This window comes from Pelodiscus sinensis, chromosome 1, assembly GCF_052426305.1.
Source record: "Pelodiscus sinensis isolate ZL-2025 chromosome 1, ASM5242630v1, whole genome shotgun sequence".
NCBI lineage: Eukaryota > Metazoa > Chordata > Testudines > Trionychidae > Pelodiscus > Pelodiscus sinensis.
This window is the reverse complement of record NC_143052.1, coordinates 339,275,648-339,301,992: the sequence shown is the minus strand read 5'-3', so window position 1 is coordinate 339,301,992 and position 26,345 is coordinate 339,275,648. Positions and strand designations below refer to the sequence as shown.

The window sequence follows — 26,345 nt, the reverse complement described above, 5'->3', positions numbered from 1 at the left end:
AGGGTATAGAGAATCATAGAATCCTAGGGCTGAGGAGGTCATCAAGTCCAACCCCCTGCCCAAAGCAGGACCAACCCCAACTAATTCATCTTAGCCAGGGCTTTGTTAAGCCAGGACTTAAAAACCGCTAGGGATGGAGATTCCACCACCTCCCTACGTAACCCATTCCAGTGTTTTACCACTCTCCTAGAGAAATAGTTTTTCCTAATATCCAACCTACACCTCCCCCTCTGCAACTTGAGCCATTGCTCCTTGTTCTGTCATCTGTCACCACTGAGAACAGCCTCTCTCCATCCTCTTTAGAACTGCCCTCCAGGTAGTACTGTACCACTGATTCAAGGACTGACTAGCAAATTCCCCCTTACTATTCTCTTCTGTAGACTAAATAAGCCCAAATCCCTCAGCCACTCCTCGTAAGTCCTGTGCTCCAGCTCCCTAATAATTTTTGTTACCCTACTCTGGACTTTCTCCAATGCATCCCCATGCCTTCTGTAACAGAGTATAGAAGAGCTGACTGAAGAAGGAAATGATGTGAGGGTGCATTTGTGTGAGGTGGTGTTTTGCAAATGACAGTGTGAAGAGTTGGGATTTGGGAGAGCAAAGGCAAGAGAGTTTTATTAGGGGAGGTAAGAGAAAGTAAAAGGCATGGATGGGCAAAGATGGAGCTGAGGCAAGGGTGGGTGTTGTCAGCTGGGGGCTAAGATGGAGCTGAGGCAGAAGTGGTGGGGTCAGCTGGGGCAAGCCGCAGATGAAGATTTACAGATAAAGAAGTGATGGGAGGAAGAGGGCAGTGTTGATGATGTCATCGAGGTGATAGATAAAAAAGGCTAAATAAAAGTCTGAGCTGAGGAAAAGAAAGGAGTAATGTGGCACCAAGGTAGATGATGTGCTGCAGCATTTAAAACAGATTGTAAACGGGCTATGGGAGAAACAGGAAATCAGTCAAAAGCCTAGCCAAGAGCAAGCTGGGAAATAAGTAAAAAGGGTATAAAAATCCTAACTGCAGAGGAGCATGTGTCACTAGCAGAGCAATCGGATACGCAGACAGTGCTGGATTACTATAGAGAAACAGGAGCAGCAGTTACTCAAAAGGAAGTGTAAGAGGGAGAATGTAGCTGCCTCCCCTTTCTCCACAGAACAGATACAGCAGCAGTGCAAGTTCCCTGCACTGCCCTCTGCCAGCAGAACTGGAGGGAGCGCTTCCTCGGCTAGGCAGGCACTTCAGTGCACTCCCTCTTTGGCCTCTCTGCTCTGAACGCCAGCAACAGCGCCAGGCACGGTGCTTGCTACTTTGGGATGTGAGCATCGGCCACTCTGAACTGGACTGAATGACCAAATAGCCCCTTGACACCTGTTCAGCTCATTCACCTTTCTGCATCCCATTCTCGTGCCCTTGCACCATTCACTTCCCCTAGGTCCCAACACACAGAGCCACTTCAAAACTAATTAAACCCTAAAATATGAGTCCAAAGTATGGATTCACATGGGAAGCACTCTTCCTGTTTACATGCACTTCTGCCTCATGTTCATCTTTTAAACAGCACCGGAAAATCTTCTCCCAAAGACACCAGTTCCAATGCTCTTGCCATCTGTATTGGCTTAGAAGTTTTTGCTGTAAAGTATTCCACCCATTAACACCTTGAGTATATAAATTCCAAGGGCCAAAGATTCTATTTTCTGGCAAGAACAAATGCCCATAGCCTGGCACAAATTAGGTGCTCTTTAAATCATAAATAAGGGCCAAATTTGTCAATCTTCATACAGGCAACATCCCATAAACGTTAATGGTACACAACTACCTTTCAAATCCGGTCCTGTGTACTTAATCAGAGTGCAGGACTGAGATCTGGGTAAGTAGCCCTTAAATTTAAATCCAAAATATACTCTTCCCACATTCATATATAACTAACTATCCTCTAGCTAATATGAGGGATATGAACATAAACCCCCGACTCAAAGCCCAGAACAGATCAATAAAGCAGATGAGCTTGCTTTGGAATCGTAGTATCATTCATTACCAGCACTGACTTCTAACCTTCTTTTTGGGCTCCTACCGCTAAAAATATTGTCAAACACAATGTACATCAAGAGCTTCTGGAGCCAGCTTTTGCATGTGAGTTGTAAAGCCCTGAAAATGAAGATTTATAATGAAAATGCAGTGGCAACCTTAACATTAAGAGTGCAAATGGCATTGCTGTAATCAGAACTTGTTCTCCAGGGGTTGACTGAATACAATTGAAAAGAGAAAAATATTGCTTGCATGGAATTCCCATGACAAATAAGCTGCGGTTATCAGTTTGTCTGAGTCAGGGCTTCCTCTCTTTATAGATATACCGGGGACAAGGTTAGAACGCTTTAATTGTTTGTTAATGGTTAGCAACATCAGCTCTGAGATCTCCGCAGTAACACAGGCTGTGATGGGAGGTAGTGTTGTGACAACTAATGTTCGTGTGGCTGCTATCTTGCAGCCAGCATCCTGGTGAAGATGAGACTAATCTCAATGGGTGCTTCCTTGGTTAAATAAATAAAACTGATTAAGCAGACAGCTCTGTAATTGTCAGCCATCCCACGTGCTCCACCGCCACAGATTATTTTACATCCTTCTTTATTAAAAAGTTCAATCTATAAAAAGAAAAAGAATGAGCTACATTATCAGGAGCAGTGTTCTAGCTAACGCTCCAATTTGGGATGGAGCCTGTGCACTGCCATTTGTTATTGGCAGAGTAGAATTTGCAGCCAGCCAACCAGCAAGGCCATCAATCTGCTGTGCCGATAAGGCCAATTAGAGCATGGAAGCTTTCACCCAGGCCATGCTGGATATGTAAAGGTAAAGGTTTGCTGCAAGGGCTGCAGACTGATGATGCACAAACTGCCAGATCAGCAAAGCTGGAACCATGGAGAAGTCTGACAAACACTGTTACATATAGTGGATCAATGAAGCTGAAAATTAACACGTGTTAAGGGCCAAATCCTCTCTCCTGTGTAAAGCCTGAATGTACAGGATCCCAGATGGATGGATTCCATGGCTCTTCCTTGCACAGGCCTACAGAGGGGTAATACAATTTGTCTGTGGCTACTGTTTTACCATGCACAGTGAATTCTCCCCCTCAGCAGGTTGGCTATTATGGCTCATGGATCTGCATATTTTTTATTAATCATGTTTATTATGGCAGCACGAAGGGACCACCTAAGAAGGGAGGTCCTTTGAGCTGGGTACTGTACAAACAAAGTAACAGACAATCCCTACCCCCAAGCACTTCTAGAGCAGAGATGGGCAATAAAAAATAGTGCCCTCCTCGTGTTAGTTCCTGGCGGGCTGCTGCCACTTTATTTACCTGTGCCTCCTCAGATATCCGGCGATCACAGTTCTTTTGACCGCAGATCACCATTCCCAGCCAATGGGAGTGGCGGGAAGTGGCACGGACCGGAACGCTGCTTCCTGCCACTCCCACTGGTCATGAAGAGAGACCCATGGCCAACGAGAGCTGGGATTGTCCGATACTTATGGAGGCACAGATGGATATAGAGGTGAAGGCCCACCAGAGACTAACTTTGTGGACCTGATCTGGCCTGTGGGCCAGAATTGGCCCACTCCTGATCTAGACAGATAACTGGTAGATGACAGGGATGGAATATATGTTAGTGTCACATTCCCCCTCCCCCCCGGTCACACAAAAGATTCACCGACCACACACTTTCCTCTCTCACTTGTTGGCTAGCTCTGATTGAGTTAGTATGCAGATTTGCAGGGCTCTACTGGTGGGTGTCTCCTCAAGCTGGGACTTGCACCCTCAGCTTGAAGTGTGGACTTGCCCAAGGAGTGTGAATCCATAACATCAGATTTACATAGTCACAGATAAATATAGATTTTTAGAATGCTTGTGCTCAAAAGCACAAACTAAAACCACGCTGTGCTTGGGAGAATACTGTGTGAGGATTATAGAAAATAAAACTGATGAGGCAGCTGAGCTTTGGTGAAATCAGTAAAAGCTGCTCTGAACACCAAAAGGCTTTTACACAGCTGCAGGTTTTGCAAGCCCGTCTCTCCTTAGAGAACAACTTGTTTGCTAATTTCATTATGTATTAAAATGGAAAAAGAAAATTTGAGCCAACTGGTCCCTAAACAGAAATGCAGCTTTGAATGGAGGAGCAGGAGAAGGGACTCACATGCATATGCCCAGCTCCCAGTGATTTCTGCTTGCAAAAATTTTCTTTTGGTAATGGAGTCTGAGAAGGATATATGGCCCATGGTAATGTCCATGTTGGGGACAAGGTCGGGAGTGGCAGAGTGTACAACAAGTGTGTGTGTGTGTGTTTTAGTAAAGAGCAGAAATGACTCAGGAGTGGCAAGGGGCACACTGCAAGAAAGAGGAGAGGATGAGAAGCAAGGAGCAGAAAATTTATATTCAGAGGCCATGTGTGTTATTATTTACGGCTTAGCCCAAGTGTGCATAAATAGCTGCTTGAATCCCATCTGGTGACATTAACTATCACTCTGAGCATCTCTCTCACAAGGTCTGATCCTGCCAAATGCTGAGCACTACACCTCTGATCTGCTCAGAGCCCTTAGCTCCAGGAGTGGCAGCTCATATGGCTATGTAGTCGATACTATTATTATAGCTTCATCAGCAATGGAATTACAGGCTCATTGGGGTAGATCTTTAAGAGGCTCCAACAAGTACATAAAATGCACTGGCGTGGGCAGAGCTGTTTTCCAAACATGTCATTCACTAGCACAGAAATTCTGCTCCTCCCCCAAAAGGAGAACAGTAGCTAGAAGATGGGCTTTTTGTGTGTTGCAGTCTTTGTAGGTGCACACATGCATGTTCCCAGCAGCCCACAGACTCCCCTCACTAACACAGGTGAGTGACAAATTAACAGAAATGAAAGATTTTTAGAGACTGCACATTGAATGAACTATGAGGGTTACAAAATTGTCCATGCTCAGACTGAAGTTCAATCTGAGTGCCTAGCGCCAACTGGAAATACATGTGCAGCTCTGTGCACCCATATCCTTTCCTGCAGCAGAACCAGCACTGCTATCCTATACAGCTCAGGGTAGGTCAGGACGCAGGCAGGTGTATAAAGGCCATCTCAGCTATGGATACAGTCTGTCCAGCCCCCATGCTGAATAAAAATTCCCCATTATAGTGACTGAAACTGGGTCCCAGTCCCTCTCTACTATGAGACCGAGTACGACTGAAAGATAAAATCAAATGTCACCCGCACTGCCTGTTGCTCACCCTCAGCCTGCGTCCAAAGACGGTAACCTGCCCTCTAGCTTGCTCCTTCCGCTGCCTCCACTCAACCAGATTGAGGCCATTGTCAATGGGCAGGGTCACGTTCCTCTTCCCCACCGTTGGGTTCACAGTGCCAGCCAGCAGGTGGGGCTCAGTCTGCAGGGCCACCTCCATGCCATTAGCAAGCATCAGCCTGAGAGAGCCATCAGCACCGATGTAGTAGCTGTTTCGCACTTGGTCTGGAGAAAGATAAGAGATGGACTCAGTGACTGGTGACAGAAACTCATATTTCATTATTTTCCTTACCTGAGTTATTGGCAAGCTTTCCCATGCCTTTTAGCACTCACCTGTACTGTATACCATTAACATCTCTTTGGGAATTGTCCATTTTCAGTCTAGAGAAAGTTTCACTTTCTGGACTGCACGCATTTGCAGGCTATACAAGACCACAGGGGAATAATGTGTAATACTCTGGCACAGCATGTGTGTTCAGGTTTCCTTATAGGCGCTGGCCACCACTAGGATAAAAACCTGCTATTCTCTCTCAGCTAAGAGTTACTCTTTTAGCTTACATAGCAGGCAGGTAGGTTTGTGCTGCTGAAAGCTCTGGTTCTGTCTCTTCTGAAACTCGTGTGTCCATTGGTCTTTATCTTTACATCCTAAAAATCCTGAAATTATCTATCTACTTGAAAATACGTCTATTTATATTAAGTCTTGTATCCTCCTATGGTGGAGACCAGGTCCTGTAAGTGGAGCCAGCTACTCTCTGCTGCTTTGTTCCTCTACCCCAAGCAGTGGGGATTCTCACTATACCTCAATGCTAGCTGCTTTCCCAATGAGGTGCTCCCATCTACCCTGAAAGAGGATTCTGAGGCACGAACATGTGCTGTGGGAGGATGGCGATCAGGAGAAAGCGAGTAGAGACAGGTCTTCCATCTGGACTCCAGTGGATCTAGATCTACGGAATCCATGGGTCAACCCGCACCAGTTCAGGAGTGGAGGGGAAAGGCAATATTCTTGCCTTCCCTTTCCAGACTCCCCAAGGAGACAATCAGGCACAAATCCCATCAATCACAATTCAGTTTCCTTGCCACTAGCAGAGAAGCCGAAGCGGGTTAGGGCTCCACTCAGTGTGAAAGAGTTGTTCAGAGCCCATTATGCAGCGCATGCCAGCTCCTCCTAAGACTGGGGAATGCTACCATCTCTGTCTCCCTGGCTGCTGTAAATACCTAATTGTGAATAAAAAAATCCCTTTAAAAATTCATGAAAACTGTTTTTCCATTTTGAAGCAAGTTACATTTGTTCACTAGCTGCTCTCCTGCAGCTCGAGGGGAAATCAGGTCAGAGCGAAATTATCATCTCTCCTCAGGCGCGGATATACTGGCAAATGGCACAACTGGATACAGTCAGGAGAGGAAGCCTAAGACTGGCTGGCCTCTTTGATTATGGGCCTGATCTAGCACCCTCTGTAGCCAAATGGAGTTTTCCAGTGATCTCAGCTGGACCAGATAAGCCAGATGCATGCAAATAACAAAGGGATTGACTGTCACCATCACTGCAGTGACACTGGAATTTACCAGTGTGTATCCAAGTGCTGCAGTGATCCCTGACTGCAGTACCATAGCCCTTTGAATATCCAAGCTGCACACTGAAGCCAACAGGACTCTTTCCTAGTGGAGGACCCAGTGGCTCTGAATCAGGTCTGTAGACACCAAGGCCTTGAGTGCCCAGGGGCATTGGAGAGCAAGGCCTATCAGGGGACTGGCCAGGGCTTCCTGATTCTCAGCTGCCCAGACTAGGCATAAAAGCTTCAGTTTGGCTAATTTAACTCATGCCAATGGAGAATCAGGCATAGCAGAGACTCGCTCTGTTCCTCTGACCTCCTTACATCTGACATCCCTCGTCCTCCACACCAAGAGCGGGGGATCTGTTGCAGGAAGTGAGAGAGCCTCTGGCAGCTTCAGCTGCACTGAGAGTGAAGCTGTCTGTGGGAGTCTCAGGACAGTTTACCTTCCTCCTGCACAACGTGAGCACAGGTGCATCCAACCCCAACAGCAAGGCCATCGGTTGCTCACAGCCTGGGGAATACAATTCTGGACCTTCTACCCCCACCATTTACACTGATGGAGACTCTCCCTTTGTCTCTCTGGAACTCTGTAAAACCCAGATGTCTTCGTGAGCAGGGTTTTGTGCCAGCGTCAGTTTGGATTTTAGTTCCGCTCAGTGTCACAGTAAGTCCTGAACCAAACTGTAAATGAGCCCAATTTTTCATTTGGCTCTGCCTCAGTTTGCTCAGAGCTCAGTCCGGATTTCTCATAGTTTCATGGTCAAAGCTGGCCAGTTTGGGGCTGCTCATGAAGCTCTGCACCAACCACCCATCACTGGGCTATTGCTAAGAGTTCTGCTTGTACTGGACGTTCTCTTGTGAACAACCACTGAGAGGGACAGAGAGCCTTAAAACCCCCGATCAAATCTGGTTGCTCTATTGTGGAGTGATACATGGAAGACAGTTACATTGCAGCTGCTCCTTAGCCAAGCTCTGGTTGATTTGTACATGGGATACTTCCTCCACCCCGTACTGTTTCCTCTATCACCATCCCACCACCTTGTAATGTATGGTTCCCCCTCCGAGCATTAACTGATTTAGAATTTCCCATGCTCTCTACCTGAGAGACTCCTAGGCCAAAGGTGTAACACCACTTTTACCATATAATTTCACTTCACGTTGTGAGTTAGCTGAGTCTTTTAGGAATCTATTAAGCTAAAGTTCTTAGTTTATGAGCCAATATGCAGACTAGATCTTGCTAACAATTTCTTCCTGAAGTCTCTTTTCTGTTGCTTGGCAGAAATCCAATTCTGGCTGAGCAAGGCAAAAATATTATTGCATCTTTGAAAGCATGCTGCCCAATTGTGCTCTGGCCTATGCAGCCCTGGCAAACATGGCTAATTGGGATTTGTTCCTGATGGGACTGCACATGTCTTTCCAAACTCTACAAGAAAGTTAACATACTAGAAATTTCACTTCATTTGGGAAAAACTCATTTCCCTGTTCAATTAGGCCTGTGAACCAAAACCACTCCCATTTACAAATTTAAAAAATGGCCTTTTGTACTGCCGAGTCTCATGTTTTTGGGTGATGCTATAATGAGATTTATTGGGCAATTTATTGGCCTTTGACTTGAGAGGCATAAATCACATCACAGTCAATTATCTCACTAAAGAGCCCCCAACAGCGGGTTCTATTGCTTAATTAGGCTCCTGAGGTGAAGCCAACCTCATGTCTGAGTATCTGCCAGACATCTTAATGCGTGGATTTTTGGCTGGGCTAGTCAGGGTTTCAGTTGGTTTATGTCCTGTAGCGTACAAGGAAACATTGCCACGCACCAGCTATGTCCTAGAGCAATGTATGGCACAACCGAACCAGGCCTGGGCCCCAGACTGCTTTCCCAATAGCCAGGGAAGGTGCTCTCAGACATAGGGAGCAATTTCCTATGCCAATTAACCTTTACTATAGAAAAAAAAAAGATATCAACAGCCCAGAAATCTGTGTTTTAAGGAACCAGCATAAATGTGACTACTGGGTGACTGGGACTCATGGACACATTTCTTACAAAGGAGAAAACTTACATTTGACCAAAAGCAACTTCACTGGGCACAGAGCAGGAATTAGCAGAGTGGGAGTGAGACAGAGCCTGCTGGCTCTTCACCAGAGCCAGAACGGAGTGGAGAATGCAGAAGGCTGGCCAGCCCCCAGGGATGGAGACTGAGTACAGCCCCAAGTCTGCCAGGAGAACAGCAAGTTTGTGTTCCTCAGCCATAGGGAATCACTCTACAACTTGCATCGGCAATATTTCAATCACAGTGCCCCATCCCTATTGCTTCCCACCTTCTACTCTGCCTACTCCCTGGCCTCACCACCTTTTTCTGCCTCCTCCTACTTTCCTACCTGTCCCTCCTAGTAAAGTCAGTAGGGCTGTGCCAATTTACACCAGCTGCAGCACTGGCCCAGCACATGCAGCGATCACAGTGCTAACCTACCACCTTGCACACCTCTCCCCTTCATTCATTCCTCCTGCCTGCTGTTTCCCCTCCCCTTTTCGCAGATGTCCGGTTTTGAACCAGACAGTCCAGTATTGTTGCCAGGTGTCTGGTTTTGAACCGGACAGTCCAGTATTTGAGCTTTCGGTTCGGGAAACAAATTGAGAAAATATAAATGAGAAAATATAAATGTCCGGTATTTTCAAAATAAGATGTAATGTAGATTGTGATGTAATGTCAAGTGTATCCGGTATTTTTGTTGAAATCATCTGGCAACCCTAGCGCAGACGCAGGGGGCAGGGACTATGGGCTGGTCATTTCAATGGTTTTTGCTCAGTGCACAAAGCGTAATAACCCCCAACACTTGGCTTCCTTAATTGAAAACTACTCCGATGGGACACCCAGTGACTAAGTGGGAAGCTATTAAAAGAGTGAAATAACAGGGTCTACTAGAGGAGTAGTCAGGTTTAGCTAGCCCCTTGGTTTGAAGAATAATGGCAATGACGAGGGAGAAGAAGAATTGCAAGAAGAATGCACAGCTAGGCAACAAACTGAGAACCCAGTGGAAAACAGCTGCAGAACTGACAGCAAGTCCTGTAATGTTTCCCATTGCTTTGCTAGGCAGGTGCAAGTGGTGTGCGCATCCGCGTATTGCAGAGGGCCTGGTAGAGGGTTTTTCTCATGTTGGGATTATTCAGAAGATGGTCTGTTTCCTGCTGTGTAATCCTTAGCATGCATTTGAACCTGGGATAGGCGCAGTCGTTGGACTCACCTTGCAGGAGGGTGTAGAAGGCGCCTGATGCTGACAGATTGGTTGTTATGGTAACATCGTCCTTGTTGGAGGTTTCTACCTGGACGTGCACTGAGCTGTCAGTGTCGCTGCGGAAGCTGCTGACTTGGCCTGTGGGGAAGGTAACGTTGGTCAGGCGGCCAAAGCTGTCGTACCTGAAAAGGAGGACAGAGTGTGGTCAGTACCGCAATGCAGGGGGGCGTAGGTACTGCTGCCTTACAAAGAACAGGCTGGAACCAGAAGCCCTTACACAGATTCGACTCCGGCATTAGGGTTGCCAGGTGTCCGGTTTTGAACCGAAGAGTCTGGTAGTTGAGCTTTCTGTCCGGGAAACAAAATGAGAAAATACCAGACATAGAAATGTCCAGTATTTTCTAATTAAGTAAGTTTTATTATTATCATGAGTATCAGTACGCAGCTGCGTACTGCCTGGCTGATAGACACCCTTACACTGCGTGAGCGTGTCTACCAGCCAGGCAGTATGCTACTACACTGTAGAGAGGAGCACAGTGGGATGGAATCCCCGGGGCCGGACTCGCCTATGCGCCCCACTGGGATCATGCGCCGGCCGTGCTGCCCCCCAGGATCTGTGTGCGCCTGGGCCAGCCCCACTCCCCCTGACTCCCTGCTTCTTGCCATCCCATTCCCCCCCCAACTGCCCCCGATCTCCGCCCCCGATCTCCTCCTGGCCAGGCTCCCCTCCCCATCTGAGATCAAGTGTGTCTGGTATTTTTTTAAAATCATCTGGTAACAGTATCCGGCATAGCTCTCTAAAGCAGGGTTTTCCCAATTGTAAACTGGGAGTGGAGAGAAACAGGAAACCAAAGTGGCACAATTCCTTAAAGCCTTCAGGTCTACTGAGGAGATAACACAGAGATGGGATCCTGTAAGCAGTCATAAGACTCCTGCTCTGCCCCACCCCAATAACCAATGACACATGGTGCTGCTTAGGCCATCCCACCCCACAAAGGATGTATCCCATTCTCTAAGATCTAAGAACAGGGAAAAGTGCCCCAGCAGCTTTATCCACCACGGAGTTCTTATAAGGCTGTGCTCATCACCACGGCAATGGCACCTGAGCTCCTATTGCTCATCCCCAGATCTATCTTCGCTGCACTATTTCACACTGCCAGACCCAAATTCATTTGTATTCCACAGGACACCAAACATGAAAGGGTCAAATCCAGCCCTGGAGCAAGTGAATGCCATTTCACTGAAGTCAGTGGGATGGTGACTGCTTACCCCTAAGGGCTGGAGTTGGCCCCTAATCTTTAAGGATGTGATTATTTTCAAACCAACTTCAATAGTTAGAATAAATTGAAGTGAGCAAGTGTTCATTTGCCATTGTGTCTACATTCCGGGACTCTCTGGAGTCAAGCTACAGGTAGGTTCCGGTCTTCTCATCCCTTGGGTTGGGAATGAGTTGGGAGGGAGAGGCTGGCCCACAGTCATGTCACACTATGGTGCTTAGAATAATTAGGAGAGCTGGGCACCATGCCCTGGTAATTAATTAGCTTGTTGTGAAAAGGAGGGCAGGGGAGGAGAATAAATTGAGGACAGTTTTCTTGAGTTTGGCAGAGACCAGTTAAGCCTTTTCCAAGTGACTTTGGTGCACAGGATTTGAGTCTGCATTGATTTTTGTTTAAGCTGGAAGTCAAACAAAGTGCTCTGAATACAGAGTAATTTTCTTTGTCCATTAGTTGTAGTTTTGTCTGCCCTGTGACGGGAACTCAAGCATTTTGGGTGCTAAGTGTCAGTGTACCTCCTGCAAAGACATTTGTGAGTCTCTTGCTTGAAAATATTATGTAACTTCATACATCAGCTGCGTCCCAACAGCTATCCTTACACCCCTTGCAGGGGCAGTGAACAAGTGAACAATTATTTTAGTGTCTTTCTCTCATGTCTTTCTCCTAGGTCCCCAGTGGTGTGGTACATAATAGTACAAGCGCTCTTTATATTGCCATCAGTATCCTGTACACAGAGGGCCACTCTAAGAGGAGCAATCAGTTCAAATCCACTTCCCCTACTGTGCTCACCAAACTTCTGGGAAACTGAAATCTGACCCTGATAATCCAAACCTGGAGCTTTAACAACCTTAGGGCAAGGATGGCGCCACTTATAAAAAAACACAAGATGTTATCAGATACACCCCGTTCTCCTCTTACTGTGGGGCTAGTCAGGAGTAACCTCACTGATGTCTAAAAAGTTGTTACTGGTGTGAGTGAGAAGAGATTCTGGCCCACAGACCAAAGAGAGAGCACGTGCAAGAAGGGAGCTGCTATTTCACCTAGTCTTAAGAGCACTATGATTCACTATGAAGTGAACCAGATTCAGTCTCATGCAGAGCAAACATGGCAGGAAAAAAATTGGTTGAGGAAAAAAAAAAAACCCCCAGGGACCAAAGTTGTTGAGCAAAACAACAACAATAACGACAAAAACTACACACACACACACACACACACACACAAAAGAGTAATTGTGCCTTTAAATCCCCACGTTCCCCCCAACCCCACCAGACGTGATAGGGGAAGAATATCCTCAGTGGCCTTCCGTCTGAGAAAAAAAGAAAATACAGGACATTTTACATGTCCGGTATTTTTTGTTTTTTTACCGGACAGAAGCTGCAAATACCGGACTGTCTGGGCCACTACCAGACACCTGGCAACCCTACCAGTGCTCCCAGACACCCTGCAGTGCTCAACCTAGTACCGCATCACAAGCACCACCCAGCTCCTACCCAAGCACATCTCAGACATCCACTAGCACTGACCGATTCATGGGCACTATCAGGCATTCAGTCTATTTCTCATTGCAGCTAGCTCAGTGGCAGAGGCCAAGTTCTGTGCAGTCCCATGTGCTGAACCTGCTGCTGTAAGTGGTCAAGGGCACAATCTTCCATGATATTAATGAAGAAAGTGCGGGGTCTGAAATGGAGGTTGGGTGCAAAAGGGAGCTGGGGGTAGAGGACTGGGGTACAAGAGGGGTGAGGGGTCTGGGAGGGAGTTTGGGTGACGGATAGGGTTGTGACCTGGGGGCAGGGGATTGGAGTGAGGGAGGGGATTCAGATTCTGGGAGGGGGTGTGGGTGCAGAAGAGGATTCTGACATGGGTTTGAGTTACACGGGGCAGAGGATGGGGGGAGAGAGAAGCTGGGCTGCCAGAGGCAGGCTCTGGCTGGGGGGGAACTTACCGAGGCAGCTGTTGGCCAGCAGCCCAGCAGGTCCTTCAGGCAGGCAACCTGCATTTCATGCCTTGCACGCTGCACAGAGTGGCCAGTTGTGGGGGCCAGACATTGCTCTGTGTGCTGTGTACCCCAGGAAGGGAAGGGGAATTTGCACGCTGCAAACAGGTAGCTCCCATTGGCTGGTTTCCAGCCAATGGGAACTGCGGGATTGTACTGGGGTCAGAGCAGAGTGCAAAGCCTCTTCCCGCACCCTCAGCAGTGCTCAGAGAAGCACAGGTCGCTGCTGGCTGCTCTGAATGGCATGCAGGGATAGGGCAGGCTGGGAGCCTGTCCGAGGCTCATGGTGTGCCATGGGTCATTTTTTGCCTGTACCTGATATATGAGTTAATTTGCATATATGCAAATATCATACATATACATGTCTATTAGGGCACCTAAAGCTTTATAGAGGCTTATTATATTTAATCTGAATAAAAACCCTCTAAATATAATTTAAATAACATGACACACATGCAGCTTAATAAAATGCAGCAGCTATCGTGGTGAATGTCACCCAAGAACCAGGAGAGGAATCTGGGGTTGAGAATTAGAGGTAGCTCGAAATGTCTGCATTCTAAATGACTATGCCACCTTCATCCCAGCCACGTTAGGAACTGATGTAGGTATGGAACTAGTTTACTCTGGGGGTGATATCTCACCTATTCGCAGCTGTTAAAAGGTCACATCCGACGGAGAGGAATGTGAGAAGGTAGCACAACCATAGTATTAACATTTTTATTATTATTTTTAATTAGTGGCAGATGAAGTGCAAAAAATTCATGTCCACACAAAAGCCTTGTAGTCCTCAGATGGCAACACAAAAGGCGGCTCTTAATATAAATGTGAGTTATGACGGACATTCCCATTAGAACACAAAGTGCTTTTCTCATGGCACATTTCTTTTCCTCCTTTCTCATTATATATTTTGCTTATGACTGGAGCACTTTGCGCTTTTGTCTTGGATTAGAGCATATGGTACATACAGGATGCTGTTTATTACACCCCCCCCCCCCAACCCCTTGGGTCCTTCTGACTTTAAGGCCTCTGTGTTTCTGAATAGCTAATAGGTTTTAACAAGTCAAAGTGAATGACATAGATGTTTCATCTCTTTTCACCTCCACCTCCACAAAGTCATTTATATGACAAATTCCCAGCTCCTAGAGGAAGACCAGGTGACTAGCTCTCATGTAGCTGCAGGTGTGTCCTGGTATTTGTAGTAAGATAAATCTCTCCCAGTCAATTCATTTCAAAGCTAAGCTGCATAGACTTGTTTCCACAATCTAAGGATTTAGAGGTGGCCCAGTTTTCATCACAACCTAAGACTTTTGTGTTCTCCAAATGCTACAAAAGCACCAGAATTAAGGAAATTCTGAAACACAGGAATGAGCACAGCTGCACTCAGCAATGAATTCATCGCCAGATAATGCAGCTGCTGCCTCCTATTCAAACCAAAGGCAAGGACTCGGCATTTGCAATTACAGTGACAATCATTAGGCCAGCAAAGGAAGCTGTTGCCATCCATCCCCAATTGGAAATTTATTTAGCTAAGGTTCAATGCACAGAATTAAAATGGTATTCGGTACTGATGAGGCCTAATTGTTAGCTTGTAAACATTTGGAGCTTTCATTTATCATATTAATGCTGTATTGAAGCATGATTCCTAGGAATCAAGGCAGCATCACAAGTGATGTCTATACAGCAAGTCCACTTGTTCCAGGATTCACAAGGCTTCCTCATCTTAGTTTTTTCACATTTCATCACTCTTTTGCAAGTGGCAGTCAAACAAGCTGGAAAAATACATGCCACTAAGGTTATATTTAGTGCCACAGAATCTGAATGCATCTCACAAACTGCATTTTGTGTGTGTTTAAACATATATACACCGCACAAAGTCTAACCTTTTCACAACTTTTCAAACACTTAACACAATTTAAAATATATAAAAAACCTATTGCACTATCTATATATTACATATATTACAGCTGAACAACTGAGTACTAAATCAATACTCCAACCCTATTATTACATGTCAACTCCCCAAATGCGCAACAGAAAAGAAGATCCATATATATAATTACTTATTTGAATGTTAAAATCATGCAGGCTTCAAACAACAACAAACTTAGATGTGCTTGAATTGTGGGCTCTCACTATCCTTATGACACTAACAACTCCCTACATACTGTATATTCCTGACGAAATTCTGAGCCAAAAAATTAAGAATTCTTCACCAAAATATTCTGCACATAATATTTTAAAATGAGCCCATTTTATCTGGCAATAAATAAATATAGAGGTCCTAACTTGGCAGTGGAAAACACAGATCATTTTGCTGCACAGATGTGGGAGATCACCTTGCAGGCCCTCTTCCACTCTCACCTCTCCAGACAGGGACTTGGTGCTGAGACTGTATGACTGTGTCTAGACTGGCCACTTTTTCCGGAAAAGCAGCTGCTTTACCGGAAAAACTTGCCAGCTGTCTACACTGGCCGATTGAATTTCCGCAAAAGCACTGACGATCTCATGTAAGATTGTCAGTGCTTTTGCGGAAATACTATGCTGCTCCCGTTCGGGCAAAGTCTTTTTCCGAAAAACTTTTGCGCAAAAGGGTCAGTGTAGACAGCAGAGATTTGTTTTCCGCAAAAAAGCCCCGATTGCGAAAATGGCGATCAGGGCTTTTTTGCGGAAAAGCGCATCTAGATTGGCCACGGACGCTTTTCCGCAAAAAGTGCTTTTGCGGAAAAGCGTCCTGCCAATCTAGACGTGTTTTTCCGAAAATGCACTTAATGGAAAATCATGCCAGTGTAGACGTAGCCTATCTGATCTTAACACAGAGTAAAGACTGGGCCTGCCTCAGAAACACCCCTGGGTATTTCCCTTCCGTACCAGGTGTGGGCAAAGCAGGCTCAGGCCAGCAGGATCCCAGTGTGGAGGGGTGTAGGCTGGGGTGAGAGGGTTTTATGTGGGGAGATTGGGTGCGGGTCTGGGAGTAGGGGAGATCTGGATGCTCAGGGGTTTAATGGGGGATTTCAGGTGCAGGGACAATGGGGATCCAGGGTTTAGATGGCTGGGGCTCAGTGGCTTAGTGAGGTGGGGGTCTGAATACAGCCAGCTAGGGTTTAGAGGGTGGGGATCTGAATGCAGGGGGCTCATTGGGGTGGGCCAGGTATAGGGGTGGGACTTGTGGGGATTTGAGTGCAGGGGGCTCTGCAGGGCTGCTCTGGGTGCTGATCCCAATGCAGGAAGGTTGGGGCTAGACAGGGGGCCTGGGAGCAGGGGGCTCTGAATGGACCGAGTGAGGCTTGCTGTGGTGGGGGTTTGCATGCAGGGGATCTGAGTTCGGGGGGGGGGGGGGGGGGGAGATGAGGTTTGGCAGGGGATGTTTGGTTGTGGGCAAGCCCAGATTAATGGGGGTTGGGTGGACAGGGGAGTGGCTCCCCATATAGTGACCCCTCCCCACAGGGCTGAGGAGCAATAGAGGCAGGAAGAGGGATGGAGGGAGTGTGGAGCTTTCTGAAGCCAAAGTAGGCTCCTGGGGGTGGGTCTCAGCTGTCTCTTATGGGGAATAGGAAGCCTGTCCTCCCTCCCCCCAACCCCCCCAGGACTAGCAGCTGAGCCCGGTGCTGGCTAGGTGCCACTGGCCAGGGTGTTCCCAGCCCTGCCCTCCTGTGCAGTGATTGACCTTTTTGTTGGCTGCTCCGAAGCAATTGCAGGGCAGGAGCATGTGACTGCTCTTGCAGCTCCCTGTTGCAGCCTCATACGAAAATAATTTTTTTGCAAATAAATCAGTGGGGGACACGAATTCTGCATGTTCACAGTGGTGCAGAATCCCCCCAGGAGTATAAATATTTTAGGTCCAGGTACCCAGAACTACCGTCTCTGTGGCACAGAATATGTCCAGAGAACTAAGTGTTATTTATCTCTGCAATTACCGGCATTTTACTGTAACTTCTTCAAAGGAACAAGGGTAAGAGTCTAATTAATTATATTACAATTAACGTACACATTGCTGCCATGAGGCAGAGCACAGAAATGACTTTACAGGGGGAGAAGGAACAAAGGTGGCTTGAATTCTCCATATCTTTGGTTGCTACAGCACCAGCAGCAGTCACCCCTGGATGAGGCTGCTCTAATTTAGGGCTCCCCAGAACCTCTGGAATGCTCAGTGATATGGACAGGAATGCTCTCTCTTTCCCAAAGGTATGTGTTAAGCTGCTTTCCACTCAAAAGGTGGCTGCATGTGAGTGGCTAGTGAAACCATTCATCTCGCCAACTGTACACAGAGAAAATAATATCTTTGACATTTATATAGACAAAAAGACACAATAGGTTGGCATAGTTTATACAGCACATGGGGATCGGAGGCAAGCATTAGACTGGGCCAGTACTCAGAGCAGTATACTCTATTTCAGTGGTCCCCAACCTTTTGAGGTTGTTGGGCGCCAGGGGGCGTGGCCGTTCGCCCGCCGGGCGCTAGGGGGCGGGGACACTTGCGCGCCCGGGGGTGGCCCCCGCATAGCCGTATGCCCGGGGGCAGGGCCCCCCCATAGCTACGCACCCGGCGCCGGTGCCCCCTCCAAGGGCTGCGTGCCCGGGGCCGGCGCTCCCCCCACAAGCGCTGCGCGCCCGTGGCCGGTGCTCCCCCCCCTGCAAGCGCTGCACGCCCGGGGCCGGCGCTCCCCCCCCCCCGCAAGCACCACGCGCCCGGGGCCGGCGCCTTCCCCCCCCCCCGCCCCCGGGGCCGGCACTTACCGTGCGCCATGTGCCCGGAGCCAGGCCAGCCCCTAGCACCTGGCGGGTGCATGCAAACCCCAAGCCAGGCAAGCACCTGGCGGGCGCATGCAAGCCAGGCCAGCCCCGAGCACCTGGCGGGCGTGTTGGGGACCACGGCTCTATTTCCTCTGGGGAGGGCCCCAAACCAGAATTTGAAAAAAAAAGTCTATAGTATTTAGCTAATATTCTCCACATGAGCTGAACCAGAAATATCTGACCAAGACCCACCCAAACAGCCCTGTTCTGAGAAGTATGACCTCCTCTATATAAGAGATTTTTAACTCTGAAGCTTAATAATACTGATCTAAACCTAAGCATTGTTTACCATTTCACCACTGAATATTGTAAGAACATTGGACTATCCAGGCATTGTTAGTCTGGATGAGCAGAATACCATCTCCATTAATTTCCATAGTGGGACCATAATGAAAGATTCTAGGGAAATGTATATTGTTGCTATCCTTCATAAAACAACATAGTTCATCATTAATGGTGCCATATGCAGCTCAAACCTAGACATAAATTACACACATCACAAAAAACATTAAACAAATAACAAAATCACAAGCAAAGTTTAACAGAGCAATTCTAACTCCAACCTTGGCTCTAAACTCACTCACATGAATTAATGGAAGCTTTCCATTTTCCAACATGCAAACTTCTGCCCCTGTGAATGGGGAAAAAAAACCTATTCACACAAGCTACAAAGTTACTGTTATTATTACTGGGTTGTGGGCTGTGCACAGAGGATGAAATTCATTCCTGGGCAGAGGACCAACACATGCCCCGTTGTGCATTTCATCCAACATGCTTTTGTAAGCTGCTCTATAGAGCATGTGTGAGGCAGGGCAACTTTTAGTCCTTTATGAGACATTATCCCCCACACAATATAAAGGCCAAAAACTCAGCTGATGTAAATGAGCATAGTTCCACTAACTTCAGTCTGAGGAGCTGGTTCAAGAAAACTTTTTTTCCTTTCAGTCTATGAATCACCTCTTGTAGGTGAATAGCTCTAGCAGGTTTGGGGTTTCTGGGCTGTTGGATTCTAAGCATTAATTACTGTAATGTGTAAACACCAGTGTTTGCATCTGAGGAAGTGACTTTGAGAATTAATTAAGCAGACAAAAGACTTGAACTAAAAAGCCTTATATTGGCTAAATAATGCATGAAAGGTTGGACTTAGGCTCTGGGGGAAATTAAATTATGTAGTGTACAGTGATACCATCACAATGAGCTAATCAAGATAATTACTGCAGTCCTAACTTTAAAAAAAATTAACAAGGCTCTGGTTTCTGGAGAAAAAAAAAGACTAATAAGCTACAAAAAGACTGATAGCAATTCTTTCAAGTCAAGAAAAACTCAGCACACTACACAGCGTCTCTTTTCTCTGGCTTGAGGAGATGGATAGCAAGAGATTTTTAGCCTGCTGCAGTTCCCAGACCTGCTTCCTTTCCCATAGATTATTACGGACAAAGGTTCAATATGAAGGTGAGTATTTAATGTGGCTGCTGGACAATCAGAGTCACACTTGACTTTAGAAGAGAAGAGTGAAAAAGCAGGTTAACCTCCTGCTAAGTCCCAGTGCTAAACAACCCAGCACCGGGCTTGCTGCGTCTGGCCTTCTGTGTAGGGTTGCCAGGTGTCTGGTATTTACTCGGACAGTCCGGTATTTTCGCCTCCTGTCCGGTAAAAAAAATTCAGAGAATACTGGACACCTGAGATGTCTGGTATTTTCTGCATTTTTCCAGCAAAAATGCTGGGCACCTGGCAATCCTATAAACACTCAGCCTCCTCCCCGCCCCCAACACTCCCAGCCTCCATGCTTACCTGGTTCCCCAAAACTGCTGGCACAAAATGGCTGCCGGGCAAAAGACCTAGGGGGAATGCTTCCCCTGGGTCTTAGTGTTCAACATCTCCCCAGTTCCTATCCCTGCACTCACTTTTAAAGTGGACATTCTGTTTTAATACTGTTTTATTTAAAAAAAATTTTTTTGGCTTAATAAGTCCTTGGAGTCCTTTTTTTTTTGGCTCAATAACTTTGGTCTCCCTCCCCCTTCTTTTTTCCCCTTCAACAGAAAGTGAACAGAAGGTGGGTTTTTTTTGGGGGGGAGGGCGGGTTGGTATTTTTGTTTCAACTATCTGGCAACCCTACTTCTGTGTGGGCTGGGAGGAAGGAATAACTTACTTACAAGGGTTATGGAGAATTTCTGCAGTTTCTGAGCACAGTACAGCACAGCTCCTGTCCCCTTGCTGAGTGGGGAGGATGCTCTGTGCTGCAGCAACCACACTTCCTGGCCCTCACACTCCCCAAACTGAGTCCAGATATGCTGGAAGCCCTGGGGAGCTGGATTCCATGGTGTGCTCCAGCCAGACCTCCAAAGCTAGATCCACAAATCCTGCCCTCGGCTCCACTCACTAGAGCTGTACCAACTCAGCTGTGTCTCAGGCCCTTTGTGACTGTGGCATAAGTTGCCCCCCAGAATCATGGAACACTAGAACTGGAAGAGACCTCGAGAGGTCGAGTCCAAGCCCCTGTCCTCACAGTCGGACCAAGCACTGTCTAGATCATTCCTGATAGATGTCTATCCAACCTCCTCTTAAATATGTCCAATGATGGAGATTCCATAACCTCCCTAGGCAATTTATTTTAGTGTTTAACCACCCTGACAGTTTTTCCTAATGTCCAACTTAAACCTCCTTTGCTGCAATTTAAGACCATTGCTTCTTGACCTATCTTCAGAGGCCAAGAAGCACAATTTTTCTCCCTCCTCCTTGTAACACCCTTTTAGATACTTGAACATTAGCAACATTACAGGGAGAAAATTACCTGCAAACAATTGCATGGTGAATGGTGAAGTGTCCAATAGAGCCATGCCATATGTTGGCCTTTGCACATGAGTTAAAGGTAAGATGTGACCCTAGAGCACTGGTGAGCTACCTGCGGCCTATCAAGGTTCTATGTGTGCCCCTCCAGGCATTTGATTACTGCTGCCGATGTACAGGGCTGCCAAAGTACAGGGCTGCCAGATTCTGCTGGTTTCTGTCCATGTCATTTTTTTCTATTAGTATTACTAAAGTGACATGCACGTAAAGCAAGGACATGGGAACTGAGGTGCATGCTGATTGAACACAACGTTGACTGTGTGAGCCAGGTGTTCTCTCTGCACCCAAACACAGTGCTGCTACGGTTCAATCGGTACATCCTGCAAATTCTAAGTACACACGCCCGGTTAGCAAAACTACCCTATCCTGGGAGACAGTTTTGGGTACAACAATTTTGCGGCTCATTGAGATAAAGGAGGGCCACTAATGCAGCCCAATTGGTAGCCTAAGTTGCCTGTTGCTGCCCTAGATGCTGTCCCCAGTTTCTGATACACTCAAACTTCCCCCTGCAGTGACAGTATCCAGCAGACTCAAACCAGCTCCTAACTGCTGTTCCTTTCTGCCTGCTCTCAGGTATCCATGCTGGCCCCTGCTGCTCAGTAATGCACTGCTCCTTTTTTACAGCGTGATCATTTAATGTTACCCAGTGCCAGTGTTTGCTGCTGGGAGTAAACGTAAATCTGAGAAAGAGGAAAAGTCCAGTGGGGGCCCCGGAGTGTTATGTAACTTGCAGTTAAACGACTTTCAGCTTCTAGTGTGTTTTACATCTGAGGATCTCAAAGCATTGTCCAATCATTAAGGCACATGGGATTTATTTAAACTAGAGAAAAGTGCCCTGATACAAATACAGACATGTACCAATACAGACTCTGGAGCATCTTAGCCTGGGAAATCAGTAGCTGAGTCAGGAACACAGATGAATTCTGATTCCCCCTCCTCCATGCCAAGCTTTAGACAACACTGATTCCATTTAGCTACAAAGGGTTAAAAGCTATCATGTGACTCCACCAAAATGACAATAGTTACACCAGGCATGCATCTGGCCCCACCAGTTTCAGAAACAGCAAGAAATAACTGACAGCGGCAATGAATATACCCACACCACAGCTTGCCTTTTCCTTCCTCTTACAAAGGTACAGAGGAAGTGGAGAGAAATGTGATTGTTAATGATCCCAACATCAAGTTTGCTTCGTTTTCCATGGTTAGCTCTGTTGTCAAGTGCAGAGCTTCTTAGGGTGTGTATCAACTGCCGCTGGACATACACTTGAGCTAGAGGGGTTTGAGCGAGCACATTAAAAACAGCAGCATGGACATTGTAGCTTGAGCTGGAGAGTGGGCTCTCAAACATGCCTGACCCCCTAAGCTAGGCATAACTGTCTGTGACTGTGGAGACAGGAAACAGAGCTTTGTGACACTGTACAGAGCATCAGTGTCTAGAGAAAACAACTAGTTACTCCAACCCTGTTCCCCAGAAAGCACTTCTCCTAGAAAGAAGGAGGGCAGATAGTAATCGCGATATACTCAGGAATATTGCTATGTAGTATACAGAACCTGATTTAGCAGAGGCTTTACTCCCACCCCCTTGAAGGCAAGACAAGTGATGCCAGGAGACTGTGTAGCTTAGCAGGGACAGCTCAGGATGCAGGAGATCTGGGTTCTATTCCTGGCTACACTGGTGGTTAAGCTTGGCAAATCACTGTTTTTCTGTGCCTCATTTCCCCCTTCTTTAAACAGGAGACAGTAATACTTCCCTTTGAGATCCATAAAGAAAAGTGCTAGTAATAAGTATTATTACTAAATATTAAGCAACAAACTGCTGTAACCTGAGTCTAGAACATGTTAATATGAAAAGGGCCAACCTGATCCTGTATCTAACTCAGCTAGAGACTAGGGTTGCCAGATGGTTTAACCAAAAATACCAAACACTCCCCACCCCCAGAAACAAAACAAAAAACACTGTTGAGGAAAAAAAAAAAAAAGGGAGAGACCAAAGTTGTTGAGAAAAAAAACAAACAAGCATGGCCTTTGGGGCTCTTTTTTCTGGTGGCCATCTTGTTTTCTTCCTCCATGCCAGAAGACAGCTTCCCTGTGGAACCAGGTAAGTGGGGGGAGAGAACTTTGGGGGGAGGGCCAGCTAGGAGGGGCCCAGGAGCTGGGGCTGGAGAGAACGGGGGCTGGGCCCAGTTGCTGGGTGAGGTAGGGTTACCAGGTGTCTGGTATTTTTGCCTCCTGTCAGGGAAAAAAAATCAGAAAATACCGGATGTTTTAGGTGTCCGGTATTTTTTGATTTTTTTTTTACCAGACAGGAGGTGAAAATATCGGACTGTCCGGGTCAATACCAGACACCTGGCAACCCTACTAGAGAGAAGGGGTAAATTAGGGTCAAATAAGTTTGTAAGCATCAGTGAAGCACACACTGATCTGACCATTGTTTATTCTTGGTTCTTTCTCTCTCCTGTTTCAGCCTCATCCTGGAGATAGCAGGTCTAGGCCAGGTAACGTACATTCAGGTCTATACAGATTCTTATATTGGGTCCAGTCTTATGGCACCGGAGCACCTACATGTGCTCCACTTAAACAACGTGGGGTAATAATAATCCGGTGCATCAGCGGGAACACTGCTTTTTATGGGGACACTGTTTACATGGTGATGGAATACAAAGAGTGGTCACAAAGGGTTGGGGTGAGAATAAACAGAGGAAAGTGCAAACTGCATAAGGGAGGCAAAGATAAAAACTGCCAAACTAAACCAAACACCTTTCCCGGCTCATCCCTACCTCAAGTTTCCCAGCCCCCCGTGTTCTCTGTGTTTGCGAGACATTTGGGACAGGGAGCATCCTGTGCAGCATGGAGCGCGTGGCGGACACTTCACAAAGCATGCCAATTACAATAATAGTGACATGACTGGGGAATTGTCTTCCTATGGAAGAGGTGTCAGTCCTGCACCCTGAGCCATTTCAGACTAGATTGGACAAAACACGGGAGTACACATAGGAGGGACTCTCACTCCTTGCCCACTTGCAGGGGTGCTGGGACTACTAGTACAGTGGGGGTAATGAGGGCCATTGGACTGTACTCCCTTTACATAATGGAAACCACTTCAAGCCTAGGGGGCTAGTTCCAGCACCTACGCACACCTGGAAAATATTCAAATGAGCATTTTTGTACTTTTGCCCATGCTGCCTCTCACACTTGGGGGAAGTGCCCATAAACATCCACAAAAGTAACTCGTTACCATCCTTCAGACCCCTGCTTAAGCCTCTCCTTTTCCACCAAGCCTGCTGGTGAGATGAGGCCACTGCCCATCCTCCTGCGCAATACTGTCTCATTGTGCTCCTCTCTGTCTGTTCCTATCTGTTGCCTCTGCTTGTTGGGACAAGGACTTTCTTTTTGTTCTGTGTCTGTAGAGCACTTAACTCAATGGGATCCTCATTCAGGACTAGATGACAAAGAGTATTATAGACCCCATGCCAGCCTGGCAACCGAGGCATTAATGCAGCAAGCACCAGCCAGTGGTGACTGGCAGTATCACAGCAGCCAGGAGAAAAAAAAAAGCCAAGAAGCAGAAGGGAGAAGGGGCTTGCAGAGCAGAGGAGCAAGCAGGCTGGAGATGTAAAGTCCTTCCAGCAAGCTGGTGAGAAGCTGTCCAGAGACAACACCCCAGAGAAGGGATGTCCAGATCTACAGGCCGAAGAAGCTTATGGAGCCCAAGGAGAGAGGAAGCAGTGTGAAGTACAGTAGGAGGAGTCATTGAGTTTGATTCTGTCTAAGAGTGATTTGACATTGAGCTGAAGGGAGCCAAAGTACAAGGGAAAAGCGGCACATCCTAGCAGGACTCAAATGAATACTTTCCATAGTTAGCTCAGAACAGGACTACTATAGACACAGCCACAAGGGGCTGTCTGACTGCACCTGCCAGCCTGAGCTGACCCTGTACAATGCTTCATCTGACCAAAGGAGGCACTGAAGCATTAACACACCAGCTCCCACTAGGGCTCCTAAGTGTGATGTTGGATGATGATAATAATTATGACAACAGATCTTTTCCAAACCCCAGACTGATATTTTCAAAGCTAAGCAAGATTTTCTGATCTGCAGCAAACTTTCCAGTTCTAGCTAATTGGATTTGGGCATCTAAGTCCCTGAAGTAGCTTTGAAAATCTCAGTATAAATCTGTAGGTTAAAAACTACTCAATGCAGAGAGCTCAGCCCACACTATATGACACTTAAATCCTATATTAAGGGCTTACATGGGACCTGATGCTTTTTGCACTTGGGACATTCTACACTGGTGTGAATTTCATCCAGTGAATTTTATTCCATTAAGATAACTTGGACCACGGAATACAAAATGGTGTCAGTGGCACATTACCCTAGCAGTACTTACTCATAAAATGTTGTCCATCCATTTTCATTGGTCTTGGTGGCAAGAAGGCCAGAGTTGCCATGGTATGTCATCATACCCACTTCATGCCCTTGTGCTGTCACGCTCTTGAGAGCACTGTTGGTGCCAATAGTGACCCAGTAAACCTGGCCATCGGGTACCACCAGCCAGAGTGGCATCCCAGTGGAATCCCTCCGGACATTGACTAAATTACCATTGTTATCAGTGATCAGGGTTATGTCTCCATCCCCGGTGTAGGTAAAATTGTAAAGATAATCTCCAGTGGGAAGGCTCTGGGTATAAAGGTGTTTACCGCTGGTGTCAAACAAGTAGAGTTCTTGGTCTATAGGAGAGGACAACTCATATAAGTTCTGTGTGTTGAGGTATGGCTTGTTTTTCCGAATAAAGCGGATTCGGATGTTTCCAAGGTCAGCGACATACAACTCCCCATCTGCGCACACTGCCAAGGAGGAAGGGGCATTTAGCTTGGCATCCTTTGCATAGCCATCATCCCCAGAGAAGCAGTCACAGTTGGCATCATTCTTGCAGTCACAGCTGCTTGGTGCACCAGCAACAAGTGAGATTTCCCCGTTGGTGGTGACCTGCCTGATGCGGTTGATCTTCTTTTCGTCTGTCTCAGCGATATACAGGACACCATTATGGGAGACGGCCAAAGCTGTGGCAGATTCCAAAGTTGCATGGATTGCCACTTTGCTGAGGAGGAAGTGATCGATGCCTGGAACTTGGCAGTGCATAGGTCTCCCAGCCACAATGCGCACTTGGTGATTTTCAGAGATTTGCAAAACAACGTTATTATCTAGGACATATAGGGAATTATCCATCGGGTTGACTGCCAGGTCTGTAGGCCACTCCAGACGAACCTAACAATGGAACAACACAAAGAAACTGTTAAAAAGTCTATTTTTAATATTTGCTACTCAAAATCAGCCTTCTCAATCAAACCGCTAAAACCTGCAACTCATGCATTCCATATCTAGGTGAGTAGTCTACTTGG

General features: G+C 46.8%; 1 protein-coding gene across 7 annotated transcripts in view; it reads right to left on the bottom strand.

Moving 5' to 3' along the window:
* Positions 1-26,345, bottom strand: part of TENM4 (teneurin transmembrane protein 4) — an 870,263-nt gene that overhangs the window by 29,669 nt on the left and 814,249 nt on the right. For all 7 annotated transcript variants that reach the window (XM_075919469.2, XM_075919465.2, XM_075919468.2 and 4 more), the window contains 3 exons: positions 25,334-26,211; positions 10,051-10,223; positions 5,244-5,479 (listed from right to left, as the gene is read on the bottom strand). In XM_075919469.2, the coding sequence (XP_075775584.1) occupies positions 5,244-5,479; positions 10,051-10,223; positions 25,334-26,211 (1,287 nt within the window). The remainder of the gene's footprint in view (positions 1-5,243; positions 5,480-10,050; positions 10,224-25,333; positions 26,212-26,345) is intronic.